The sequence below is a fragment of the Brachionichthys hirsutus genome, chromosome 12 (assembly GCF_040956055.1).
Source record: "Brachionichthys hirsutus isolate HB-005 chromosome 12, CSIRO-AGI_Bhir_v1, whole genome shotgun sequence".
NCBI lineage: Eukaryota > Metazoa > Chordata > Actinopteri > Lophiiformes > Brachionichthyidae > Brachionichthys > Brachionichthys hirsutus.
In genome coordinates, this window is record NC_090908.1 from 4,290,443 (window position 1) to 4,305,065 (window position 14,623).

The 14,623-nt window shown below is 40.8% G+C and overlaps 1 protein-coding gene across 1 annotated transcript in view; it reads left to right on the forward strand.

The window, feature by feature from the left end:
• Positions 1-14,623, forward strand: part of itgbl1 (integrin, beta-like 1) — a 30,264-nt gene that overhangs the window by 9,586 nt on the left and 6,055 nt on the right. Inside the window, exons 4-8 of the mRNA XM_068746658.1 lie at positions 43-165; positions 583-723; positions 3,018-3,158; positions 4,934-5,080; positions 10,400-10,516. Of these exons, the coding sequence (XP_068602759.1) occupies positions 43-165; positions 583-723; positions 3,018-3,158; positions 4,934-5,080; positions 10,400-10,516 (669 nt within the window). The remainder of the gene's footprint in view (positions 1-42; positions 166-582; positions 724-3,017; positions 3,159-4,933; positions 5,081-10,399; positions 10,517-14,623) is intronic.

A 14,623-nucleotide genomic window follows, 5' to 3' on the forward strand; every position in this document is an offset into this window, starting at 1 on the left:
CAAATAAACTTTACGTGTTTACAAAGCTGTTGTCTTTAATAGGCTTGTGCCACTGTGGTAGCTGCATGTGTGACAATGAGGACAACAGGGGTCTGGTAACAGGACGCTTCTGTGAGTGTGACGACAGCGAATGTCTGGATGAGGACACCGGAGAGGTGTGTGGAGGTATGCTCCACAGACCATGTCTCAGCTCCCTCACTCTTCCTAAAAACAGAGCAGACGTCTTAGCCTAATGTATGGCAATTCAATAATTGTCAGCATTTTGTCATGGTTGAAATATTTCTTACTTCAGATGTTAGCACACTGTAAAAAAATAGGAGCTAAATTACAAGAAATAAACACTGAATATTAGTAGAATGATGCTAGTGGAATGATCTGTCTCAGAAGCATGATGATTATATTTGTTGAGAAATCTATTATTATTATTTTTATCTCATTATAACTAATAATTGTTTTATGCCAAGGAGTTAAGTGAAATGTGTAAATGTAAAAGAGCAAGCCATTCATGCAGGAATTGTTTTGAATGTCTAGAACACAGATAGAGCTAAACTCATGACTCATTACTTTCTGATCTGCTTCCAGGCCATGGCCAGTGTTACTGTGGAAACTGTTATTGTGCTGCTGGTTGGCATGGAGACAGATGTGAATTCCAGTGTGACATTAGCCCATGGGAAAGCAAACGGAGATGCAAGTCTCCAGATGGCAAAATCTGCAGCAACAGAGGTCTGTTTAACCACTCTAAAAACAGTACACCCCATACAGGTCCAAGTCCAATTTTACATTTTTCAGCCATCACACAGATGCAGATGTTGATTATCATTGATTTAGAAAGCAATAAAATAGATGAATTAGTCTGAGATTCTTTCCGAATTATGTTTACCAGTACAGCTTGAAAACCAATCAGAATCCGTGCCATAGCAGTGATGGTTGAATTGAATTTCATTGTCAAGAAACCAGAAACAACTAGAAAAGCACTCAGAGAGCGCAAACCTCCGCCGAGCAGCTCATTCTCCTCATAATTAGATTTACACCATCCACATGGTGATCGGGATCATCACCAAAAGGTTCTTGCTATCTTGAGACGCCAGCCATGAAAAGTAAAAGTGAATCGGAGTTTTAACAGATTTTTAAATCCGTAAATGGAGTTTCTCATGTTAATATAAAATATTGTTTTACTGACTCAATTCTGGATCTTATCCAGATGAAATTTGGTGGTGAGATAGAGGTTCCCACCCTACATTACCGTGTCAAATTCCATAAACATCGGTCAATAATCAACTGAGATATTGAGGAACAAATTTTGAAGCTCCATTGACAGCAATGTTACTGGACATTTCAAACTGATCAAGAATCCAGGATCTTTTCTGGATCGTCAGCAAAACTGAATGAACTGTTCCTGGTAACATTCCCAACATTTCCCAAAAATGTCATCAAAATGCGTCGAGAACCTTTAGAGTTATCTTGTTAACAGACAGACGGACGGACGGACGGACAAACAAACATCAGCGAATACTTAACCTCCGCCTCGCCTCGGCGGAGGCAAACAGTAGCTGATCTGTTATCTAAAGCCATTAAGAAGATGAAACACTGATTAATGAATGAATAGATTATACAGTTGATGCATGTCCAGTTTGATGTGCTTTCTATAATATGACTACCACCTTTGACATGAAAATCACAGTCAAGAAAGACATCAGACAAAAAGCAATTACAGGATCATGTAGAGAATAGACTGGTTTAAGGTATTCCCGTATAAATTCCACGGAGCCATTAGCACCTGGTGGACAGGAAGTCAGAGAAAACGCTTCACTAACTTAGCTCAAATAAAAGTAGCAAAGCTCTCTTAAATAAATGACAAGGACTTTTTGAGAGTTGTTTCATCAGCTACCTGTAAGGAACCCATTGTTATTTTTTTGTTTAAAGCACAGCAGAAATAATAATTTGCAGTGTACAGGGTGTTCCTCTTTAGTAGTTATAGAAAAGAGTAGGTATTAACCAGGCCTCACAATCAGCAGAATCACTGCAGAGCCAAAGGAACAATGGAAATATGATTGCAATTCAAAATTAGTTAACAATTTAGAAATCTATTTACTGCTAGTGATATTATTCTCAATACTTTTCCCTCTGCTATCGTTATCATCATGTGTATTTTTATGTATGTGCATAATTGCACTGTATTTAAAATTTCATAGAAAAAATATTTTCCATTTCCCCCAGAACGAGTAAGTAAAATCCACCAATGTATTTGAACGTTTGTTTATTTTGCCCTATTTAAATGTTACACCATTCTCACACATAAATGGACATGTAGCTACTGCTTAGAATTAAGCTTGCTTTAAAGGATTGTGAAGATAATTCCTGTTGATTACAGAAGATTGAACAAGGGCACAGATCAAACAAAGTGTATATCATTCAGTTCAATGATTGCATGTGTATGATGATGTGTGTCCTACACCAGTTGCCGTAGTTTCCAGTAGTTTCCACTGCGCATGCTTCATATCCTGGTTCCAGTATACAGTCTTGATGTAAAGCCACGCACGAGAGTTATGCTTAATAAAGAACGTACAAAATCAGTTTCAGCTCTCCTCGCACGAACTTCCACACAAAGGAGGCCTGATTTGATTTCATCACTTCGTATAGATGGAGAGATAATGAGTGCTCCATTGGAGGCTGTGAAATATCTCCCATCTCTTCCTGTTTTGCTAAACACTAACCCAAATTTCCTGTTCTACAAAACTCTAACATGAATGTATAAATGATTTGACGGGTGCTGCACAATATATTATATACTCCATTACTCCATTCCAACAAACTGTCAACCTCCTCTGTCGGTCGAGCTAAAAATACACAAACTGCTGTGCAGTCAAATGATAAGAGCTACATGATGCTGGAGGCTAAATATTCACATCTACCACATATATGATTTATTGATGTCAAACTGAAACACACATGTCATCCATCAGTGATTTGTATTTGTCATGAATTCCCAATATGTGCATTTGTGCGGTTGTCTATAGGGACCTGTGTGTGTGGAGAGTGTACCTGTCATGACGTGGATCCCTCTGGTGACTGGGGAGACGTGCACGGAGACACCTGCGAGTGCGATGAGAGGAACTGTCATGCAACCTACGACCGATACTCGGATGACTTCTGTTCAGGTAGGTTGTTGTGTTTGAAACTAATGCAGTCACATTTTGGATTTATGATTTTAGTCATGTGGAAAATGTTTTGCGGAGCCATTAGCCAGTTAACATTACTTAGTAGAGAGAGAAAGAAATAGGGGAAACACCTAGGACTGTAGATTTTCATCCATCCATCAATACAAATCAGGATGTTTTGGTCTCTTGCCAGATCATATTGTCTGTTATTTTACAGATGCTGTGAAGGGATTTAATGGTAATTTAAATTTGTGAATCTAAATGTATGGAAACACAGGGAAATGACTCCAAAGCCAAAGTAGAACACTGACACTTAACCACAGAAAAATGCAAACATGACAGCAGAGGTCGTGTGATATTACAAGAGCAAGCAAAGGTTCAAATTTTCACTAATGTATCAGCTATTTCTTTGGATGAACAGGAACTTCCTTTCATCTGATAATAGCAGGGCAGCTGTTTACAGTGAATACTGAAGTGCATAATTCCCCCATTAAATGGTACATTTTTCTTTCAACAGTAACATAAAAAAAAATACATTAAATTAAATATTGTTATTTGACGAGTAGTTAGAGACGCTAGTAGACTGACTGACTACCTTTGCACAGAGGCTTTGTTTTTCCTCCTCTCTCAACTCTCTGCATAAAAATGCTTGTGACTTTCCAAGAGGACTGGTGCATATAATTGTACATGCTATTGTTCATGTCCGTATCCTTTATAGGTTTCACCTTTGAGTAACTGCAGTTTCTTGCACGTAGCATACCTAAAGCAGCTCCCCACCCAGCTCCAGTCCTCTGGTGCACTTTGCAGTTGTAAAAGTGAACTTTCTTAGTATTCTAGACCATATGTGTCAAACTCAAGGCCTGGGGGCCAATGTGGCCCCGCTACGTCATTTTTTGTGGCCCGCAAGAGCATTGTGCAGACATTTGTTTTTGTAAAATGCTGAAAAGTAAAAGTGAATCAAAGTTGATGTGTATTTGTAACTGATTTTTAATCTGTAAATGGGGTTTTAATGTTAAAATTAAATATTTGTTGCTGTCTCCATTCTGGATCCGAACCAGATGATATTCAGTGGTGAGATAGAGCCCCCCCCCCCTACTTGACTGTGTTAAATTCCCTAAATATCAGTCAATAATCAATGGAGATATTGAAGAACAAATTACAGACAGACGCCGGCGATTACATAACCTCTGCGGATATTTTTACAGCAGTAAGGTATCGATATATTTTTAGAACTATGCAATTGCATATGTAATATTTAAAATTTAATTAAGTATGTAGTAGTAAATACAGTTATTTAGCAGCATGTTAAGGAGTAGTTACATTTTATTTACATTACATTACATTTAGTTACATTTACACGATGTTACATTTACAACTGGCCCTTTGAGGGCAACCATAATGCTGATGTGGCCCTCGGAGAAAATGAGTTTGACACCCCTGTTCTAGACTATACACAGTTTACGACTCTGATGCATATGCCCTTGTGTATAGTTCAAGGTTTGATAGATTACAAGTTCATTTCACATCTTGACATTTTAAATCTCATCTTTTTTAATCAGACTTTTCAGACCAGACCAGATACAACCAATACTGGTCACTCCGCAGCTTAGAAAAGGCGAGTCAGCTAATGTTCAATGGACACTGAATGCCTGCTATCTTCTCACTTTCAGCCTGTCCTGGCCATGGTTCGCTCGCTACCTTGTCTGTATCTTATTGAGACTACTTGTTTAGAGCTTTAATTCTCTACTTCCTTCAACACGTCTTCCTCCCGCCAGGTCATGGCCAGTGTCACTGTGGCAGGTGTGACTGCAGGGAGGGATGGACTGGGAGGACGTGTGACCATCCTCTGTCCTGCTCCCTGTCTCTGGAGAGCAGCATGAAGAGGTGTCGCGGAACATCCAATCTGCCCTGCTTCGGACGAGGTAGCTTGTTTTCTCACCCACTCCTGTTTCCATGGTGACTGCAGTAGGCCTGCACTCTGTCCTCGCCGTTTGATGTAAAGTAGGCCATTTCCAGGGCATTTAACATCTCTTAATCCATCTTTAAGTATCTTGATCCATTTTAACAGGGATTGTAAAGATGATATAAACGTCTTTCTCCACAGGTAAAGCTTAAAATAAGATAGCTGCCATAAGCTTCGTTCAAAGTGTTTTATATATGGTATCGAGCTACAGATAATCATAGTAATGCTGGCATGCTCTGTAATTTGGCATTTGCAAAAAAGATACCGTTCAATTTAATTTAGAATTGTAAATATTATGGATTTGCCATTTTGCACACCGTCCTGTGTTCTCACGATGATGATAAGTCACGCATTCGACATTATTCATGTTATTATGGATTTAAACGGTCAAATGATCACAGCGGTCTCCTCATTAAACGTGACTGGTTGTTGTGAAGAACCGACAAGGACAATTCACAGTGGCTACTGACTACAATGTCAGTAAATTAAATCCCATTCCGTCTTCCCTCCGCTCTGCAAATGGCCGTCTTCAGTGTGTGCTGTTACATAATATCAGGGGCTGAAGGGAAGTGGATGAGGAAACGTATAACTACTGATGAAAGGCAGCCATTCCCTCCTCCTGCAGAAAATACTGCAACCCACCAACGCATATCTTACAAGGTCCGTAGTTAACGTAGATAGTGAAGGGAAGTAAATTGAGGAGAAACAAAGACAGGGTGTGCAGACAGGAAAAGGAATTGTGTTATCAATAAACTAGAATTTGATTTAAATATATGCTTTGTTGTGGATTATCTTGATCTGCTATGGTTAAAATGACTAGATTTAATTTTAAGATGAATAACAAGCTTTGCTGCGCTCCTCTGGCCCCCCCTCTCAAAAGATCCAGAAGAAGTAACCCAAATGCCACATCACAATGCAGACACAACATTGTGTTACTTTGTGCAAATTCAATTCAATTCAATTCAGTTTTATTTATATAGCACCAGGCAGATCACAACAGTAAGTTATCTCAAGGCACTTTGCAGGTGCAGCAGGGAAAGACCGGCACGGAAACTCACCCTGCACAATATTCTGATGTTTTGTTCAAAGTATACAGTAGGGTGTTTTAATTTAAACCTATTTTGCCCTGAGCTAATTGATAAAATACTTAATGCTGAGCATGTTTTCCTTTTGGAAATAAAACTTGAATATGAAATGCTTATGGGTGGAGAGACTCAGTTTTTTTTTGCACTCGGAATGGCATTAATTTGGTGTCTTTTCATACAACAACTGTTCATTATATATTGTGTTTTTTCATGATAGACGTTTGACAGCAGCAAACCAATTCCGGAACAACAGGGTTGAGCAGGCAAAGTGGTGCCCCTCACATAATGAAAATGCAAAGATTAACTTGTGCTGGGGGAGTTAATTAGCTTTAATTCCTCCAGCAGTACCTTAAATTATCTCCAATTGCTACAATAAAATAGAACTTTAAATTACCCTGTGCAACAGAAGAATTAATGGGATCCATAAAAATTGCATTTATTTTTGGTGTCCCAGTTAATTCAGTGACTGTCTGTTTACACCCCATTTATGGAATAAATAATAATAACCATGTGTTATGTGAAATATACAAGATAAAGTATGTCACAGAATCGGGATTTATACAACGAAACCGTTGCTGTAAATTGCGTCTTGTCTGCATGTTGTTCTCTACAGCTCTGTGATCAGATACCAAAGCAGACTGGTGCTGAGAAGGCATGAAGCCTGAGAGGTTAGGAGACGTGTGGGTTTTTTAAAACTTTACTTTTGCTATTTTCCACAGGAAGAAGATCACAATGGTTAGTTTTATTTATTGGTGAAGGAGGAGAGGAGATTGAAAGCATGTGAGAAATGCCATGAACAAAGATATAGGGAGGACAGCGGGAGAGTGTGGGAGAGAAAATGAAAGAGACAGACTCAGGAGAACACTTTTGTGTGGACAGCTGGGGCTGGTACAGATGGCAGCTTGAGTGGAAAAGTCTTGAAATTCGAAACAGCAGCTTTGGAGCTCTGGATAGGAAATTCTTAAGATGGAATTTCCTCAAGGAAACACCTGCTTTCAACATCTTTCTGCTGCTGGCCTGTTGCAGACTTTATAGGTCATCGGTGATCCTTTATAATTAATACACATATGAGCCCTTTGCTTTGGCTCGTGCCACACAGACTAGCTGGCTGCCAACTTCTCTGATAATGCCTGTCTGAGTTTAATGACATGTGCCTTCACATCGTGGTTTAAATACCAAAGAGAAAACGCATCGGTCAGATTCATAAGAACTTATATGCATAGCGTTCAAGAAGACAGTTCGGATTTGGGGGGGTGGCACTAAAGCGTACACATGCTGACACTTGTATTGCTCATCTTTATTTCTGCTTGACGGACATCAAGCAGGAATAAATTGGTCTCCCACAATGAGTTATAAATATAAATCCAGTCTCCTGTGAACTCTTCACTTCAACTAATGAGAGTTCCTTCACAGAAGAGGCTGAGGTATCTGGACTTTTAGTATCTCCCAGAGGTTCAAGGTCCAGTGAAAGAGCAGCCTGTCATCATATTCATGTACTATTATGTTTCAATAATGATTTCAGAAAACGCACAGTTAGTTTTTTTTTATGCAGAATGATGGAAGGCATTAGCTGCCCCCTCAAACCATTGCATGACCACACCCCAAAACTGTTATGAACATTCCTTAAAATCCATTATTACTCATATAATGCATATAAATTGAAAAGTCTGTAAATATGCAAATATGTTTTGTTTGATATATTTTTAACATGAGAGGTAGAAGAACAGTACTATAGTGTACTTTTGCTTTGGTGGGTCTTTCACTAAACTTTAACCACTGGAGTCGGCACTTCAGTGACTGCATTTGTTCTTTACACAGCCATTTTTTCATAGTGCATGGGCCCACGTGTTTCTACGGAGGTAACAGCAGTCCCACAGCTGAGCTCCACCTGATGATATTGGAGGTGATGCCAAAGAAAAGCTTCACAAAGACTGGCATGTCGCTTTCTTGACTGTGAGGGTGCTGACGTAAAAGAGTAGTGGAGAGCCACTTGAAAATAATTCATTTGTGATTAATGTCATTAGAAGAAAGGGCTTCAGCAGCACACAGAGAGCAATGGCTACCTGTGCACATAAATGGAAGGAGTGCTGCTGCCTATTCCTATGAACTTAACTGTGTGTGTGATTTATAGAACTGTCGACGTAATACATCCTGATACTGGTAAAGATGTGCTAGAGCAGTGCACCGAATTGAATGCTAATGGGAGGCTTTCATTCACACCACAGGATGGTGACAGCACAGAAAGGTGCCATCAGCCGGTTACAGTTACTGTTTTGTTTTGGGGAGGGGCGGGGGGGTTGTCCTCAGCTAATTGCAGCTATCACAAAAATGTTAAAGAAATCACACAACATTAAAGATGACAGGCTTCGGAGATATGAGGGTTTACGAAATGTTTTTAACATGTTATTTCATAACAGCATTGTGAAAATTAGTGAGATGTAATGAGTCCGAATATTTTTCATATGGCTTTAGTGCAAATGGAGGTGCAATTAAGCAGCGGTTTTTGAATGCATTTTGCTTGTGCACTGATTTGGCAGCTCTGTGATGAGAAGAGTGAGCGGAGTGACACAGCCATTTAACATGAACATCCACATGCATTTCATGGATCGGAACACTTTGATAAAAAATATGACACGCAATAATTTGGGCAATCACAGCCACTACGCTGCATAGTTCATATATATTAGACACATATTCAAATGAACATCAAAACATTGTTGCACTGTTTGATGAATATATGAGGGATGTAAGTCAGCGCAGCCATGTGCTGTCTCAGGACTCTGTGTCTAATGGTCTGACCTGAGCCAGGGTAACAAATCAACGTTCTGCTACACACACATACACACACACACACAAGCCAGCGTGAAGGTTTGACAACAGGGAGGTAATCGATATGACAGGGCGTATGACATCACAGGTTGCTAGGGTAACAGCATCTCCACAGCAGATGGTGATATGTTGTATTTAAAGCGAGAAGTGATGTTTTGAACGTGTATGCATTTTTGTGTGTGTGTGTGTGTGTGTGTGTGTGTGTGAGATGTGCAAGGCCATAAAGGCTGACAGTGATGACACAGACAAGCACGTTAGATGATGCTGTGACTGTCTTGTAAATTCATTTTCAGTTTGATTTATTGCCCTAATGAGTTGTCAGAAGATAAAGGCAGACACATTCAACTTATGGATATGTTGTAGGTGTTCTTTATTGCCACTGAACACAGAGCGCACCCTGCAGAGCAACACCACGGTGGAAAAACAGGCGACTAACGACAAAGGACCCGCCCGGTTCAATAAAAACAAGCGATAAGAGACAGCCACTCGGCACGCTGTTTTAACCCTCTGCCTTCACTGGGATGGCACATTTCCCTTTGTGCATTTGTTGCTGGTGCTACTCACCGGTTTGCTGCCCTTTTGGGTACATTTTGTCTGTGGAATGGGCTCATAAGGTTTTTCATTTAGGTGCGTGTCTTTTTCCTGTGTTAGCAAAGCACGCAGCACACAAGGTAACTCCTTCTAGTGTGCAGCAATATTCTTAAACTCTACTTAAGGTAGGAATGAAAATGCATTCTTGGGTTGAGGTTGAGTACATGTCACCCGCCAGGCGCCATTGCCATAGCGACATTGTTAAATAAACAGGCAGCTCATTATTTGTAAGTCATTTTTTCCTTGTATGTGCAGCAAAAAAGGACTAAAGCTGAATCCTGATACGATGCCCATAATCAATATACTGTAACTGTGAGCAGCGTAAGATGATCAATGAGCTAGAATACGGCTCACCTCCAGTGATGGTTCAGGGTAGATGATGTTTTTCTAATGAGTTTCACCATTACACAGCTCACTCAGCGAGTTCCCCTGTGGCCTCATTCACCGGCAGCTCGCTGATTGAAGTGGGAGAGCAGCATCTTCCGTGAGTGCATACAGCTACGTGGGTGTGTAGCCTATGCGAGTGTATTTTAGAGTGCGCGATTTAAATATAAGAGTGTCACCCCCCCCCCCCCGCCGTGGCTGGAGGGAATGCTGTCAGGCAGATTAAGTGTAGTATAAAATCAGTTGCTGTGCACTTCTGTTGTCGGAAGGAGAACGGCTCCCCTGGATTCTAAGTTGAATGCAAGAGTGAAACTTTTAACAGCTTAGTGTAAAACACACGGCTGCAATGAGACTCGGCTCAGGTGTGGAATAAATATCTGCTTTTGTAGGTCAGTGCAAGTGTGGACAGTGCGCTTGCCACCCACCTGGGGACAGTCGGGTCTATGGGAAAAACTGTGAGTGTGACGACCGTCAGTGCGAGGACATCAGTGGAGAGGTCTGTGGCGGTGAGAACGCACACACGCACACACACACACACACACACACCACTCAGAGCAATTCAGGTGAGTATTGTCAGCCGAGGATGGAATAACCAGCCTTCTGATAGGTGGACTACTCTACTTCCTACCTACAGAACACCTACAGGCCTACAGTTTACATACACAGTGTTTCATGTCATGGAAACCTAAGCTGTGGTAATATAAAGACGATTCTCCTTCCAGCCGCTGTTTCAGGTGTTAACTACACCACAGACTGTCTGATATCGCCGCCGTCTTGTCTCCATGTCCCTTTCTATCTGAGTCGAGGGTTAATCTGCTTCGCTTTTACTCACTCTTCCAATCCTTTCTCTCTTCCTTTCTTTTACAGCACAGCCGTTTTTAACATAAACATCATTCCATCTGCAACAAAGAAGATACGTACTCCAGATTTTTTTCACCCTACTCCAATCTCAGAACAAAACTCTTAGGCGTTCATCTTCTGATGTCCCGGCCAGCTCGGATCCTAATTTTAACTAGACACATTTTGTGCAACATGCACACACACACACACACACACACACCCTCGCCCATTTTTAAATGATGCCAAAAGCAGATGCTGAATTTGAAGATCAATACGGTGTGATCATATCGCCCCTGCAGGCACAGCCCTTAAACCCTTGAGCCGAAGTTGAGGGAAATCGCTCCAAGCCTTTGAAGCTTCCATTTGAGTGCTCGGGAACTTTGTGCTCTTAATTTGAGCCGTTTAGGCACGACCGCTGTAACGGATGGATTGCACTAAAACATTAAAGGCTCAATTGAAATTGATATTCCCCTTTGCCCTTGCTGCTGCAGTCAGAACAGAGAGTTAAAATTAGGATCAAAGAGTTTTTGTCCTGAGATTGGAGTTGGGTGAAAAAAATCTGGAGTACGTATCTTCTTTGAGCAATTACGCAATGTGTTTGATTTTTCACACAAGCTTTTTTTTCTTTGGTTTATAATGTAATTTTCAACACATTGTCTCTTTACCTGCAGAGTACAGATTGTCCCAAACAGCAGAAACAGTGATTGCTATCTAGACGCCTGTGGCTCAAACTAGCATTGTCTTAAACTGATGGTCAGTCTGTGTAGCGCTCCGCTAACATACCGATGAGCTTCTTTTAGCATCTCCCCTGTGATGGAGGCCGTTCAGTGTTGTTTTTATCGGCTGTGGCGTTTTGCATCAGTGGTGCATTGCGGCACCAGAGGGTAAATTTCTCAGTTAAGGGGGGGGGGGGGGGGGGGGGCAGTATTTATGTGAATGGATTACTGGGGGTTCATTGTCTGTCAGCCTATCCGGAGACAATGCTTTGCAAGTCATCCGGGGTGAACGGTTGAACACGCACAGAGAAACATGCTGACAGGCTGACAACTTAGTCTGTATACGCACAGGAAGATGGAAGTTATTATAAAAAAAACAATTTAAGGTTAGAGGCGTCACGGCAACCAGGTGCTCGGCGTTAGGAGCGGGGATCAAGCGGAAAATGGCTTCACCGTGAAGGTGACGCCATTTTCTGGATGTTTGAGCTGCTTGCGTCTCCTTCAGTGTCAGTCAGACAGTGGAAGAGAGTCGATGCTAAAGATGGAACGCTGTCAGAGAGCTGGTTACAAATATTTCACAGCATAATGTATAATGATTAATCAATGCCTTTGACCAGAATATTTCACTGACACTTATGTTTGACTAACTGCCAAATTCAATGCAAAGTTTGAAGGGCACATTTATGACATGGATGTTGACATGGATGGTATTTAAAACTCTGAAGCTTGTTATTATGTTAAACCCCCGCAGGACACGAGCGTGACATTACTGTTTAGCCTGATTGGTGTGCGATGAGTATCAAGGCTCTGCTTTCTGTGTCGGCTGCAGGGTTGTCATCAATATAAAACTAATAGCATTTATGATGGTTGTCTATACATACGCGCCTCAGGACGACACACAAGTCAGTCTTGATGTTCCAAGAGCCTGGAATAAATATATCCAAATAGAGTTTCTAGCATTGATTCGTGTAATCAAATACAAATGTGTTCTTCCTGCTGCTGGATTATGATTCACACCAACCCGTGATAAAGGACTGGCAAATATGTAATTACGGTAGTATTAAATACTTCTAAACAGATAGCCATAACTTGTTTTTATGCATGGCTTTGATAAATTCAGTTCATCAGCTGCAGTTTCTTTTTCACTGATGTAACTGCAGTGGGATTATAAGCAGTAACTAGTCATTAGGATTGGGGTTCACTGAGGCCATGATTCAGCCTCGGTGACAGAGGCAAGCTGCATTAAAAATCATCACTGTGGTAATTATTTGGTTTTGACACCCAAAATTATGAAGATAAAGGGAGACACACACTACTTGCTAATTAAATTATACAATAGTATTTGTCAGCAATTGTCTCATGAGAGTTTTATTTTTGCTAAAACAAGCACAAAAAAAAAGAATGCTACTAACATCTAGAAGACCAAAGATTCCCTTTTAATTTAAAATATTTATTCACCACAAAATTGCACGCAGGGTTATTAATCCCATAATCCGTAAAACATGTGAGAAATTAAAGAAAATTTCTGAATATGCATTATTTAAATATCCAAAACTAGTTTTGAAATCAGGGGCAGCACAGTGGCTCAATCGGTCGCACTGTTGCTTCACAGCAAGAAGCCCCCTTCCACCACCAAAAACATGCAATTTAGGTGAAATGATTACTCCAAATTCTCAGTAGTTGGACTTTCATTGCAAGCCTCTGACAGACAGACAGATGGACGCGCGGACAGCCAGACAGACAGCCCAGTCCATCTCTAAACACCACGGCACAGTGCTTGATCTGTGAATGGCAGGTGCAAACTAATTGGATGGGTTGCCCTCCCTCCAAATCAATTAACCGCTCTTGCAGGCTGGTTGATGGATGCAGCCATGCGTGGCCTGCCATAGCTGCCACTCCACTCTAGATGAGACAGACCGGCTAACGTTCATCCATAGCCTCCGACTCAGCCAGCACACACACACGCACACAATAATGAAGCATGCATTTTTTACATTTTTTAAACTTAAAGCATACACACATTGGGTGTACGACAGGTGAAGCTAAATTACAAACAGCATCCTATACTCCTAAATCCAACAAAAAGCCTCTAAACAAGGCAAGGACAGCTAGCCGAGCCTTTCTCCAGCCACATGCAGACATTTTTAATCTGTGCCAAAAGACAGTTTCGGATTCAGTGCTGGTTGTGTGTTTACCTCAGTGTTGACAAAAACACACCAGGTCGGTTGGTGGATTTATATTTATGAATTGTACGTGTGTTCCCTTTTCTTTTTGGTTTGTTGACTTAAAAATTAGTGATGCTCACAGCTTATTCTTAGCGTCTGCCACTTGGCAAGAAAGTCTGTTTCCAGAAATATTAATGCATTCCTTCATAAACAATGACATGGTTCATTAGTATGAATCTGGTGCATGAAAAAAATATATAATTGATTAAAGCAATTTATGTAACATGTGGTGGTAAACATTTTTGGGAGATATTGCATCCAGAGCCTCGCTGCCATGTGCTATAAAGGAGGATATTTTTGCGCCTGGGTAAGTTGTAAATCCATTACAGTTTGGTTCATCATTTATTTATTCATTCTTATTATACTTGTGTGGTTCTCGGGTTGAAATAGGATCTTAAGGAGGATTCAGTTTCATCATTCATTAGACCCCTACAGTACATCCCATTTCCAACATCCCAGTATGGATTTACAATAATGAAAATTATTTTAAAATGTTTATGCTCATTAGCATCTCTTCAATTCGGCATCTGTAAGTAGATGTGAACAGAAAGGAATCAATCAGTGCAACTGCCTAAACATGAGATGATCTGTAGTGACATTAGCGCCCTGCAAGCTATCCACCAGTTCTGTAGATGGGGAGAGATGGCAAGCATGTGTGTGTGCGTGTGTGTGTGTGTGTGTGTGTGTGTGTGTGTGTGTGTGTGTGTGTGTGTGGGTGTGTGTGTGTCCTGAGGCTGACTGTCTCTTTCAACCAATTAAACGTCCTGGCTGAGTTGTGTATCCATGTTGTTTTTGTCTGCTTTTGCCGGTCTTGATTTTTCATCTGTGTCTA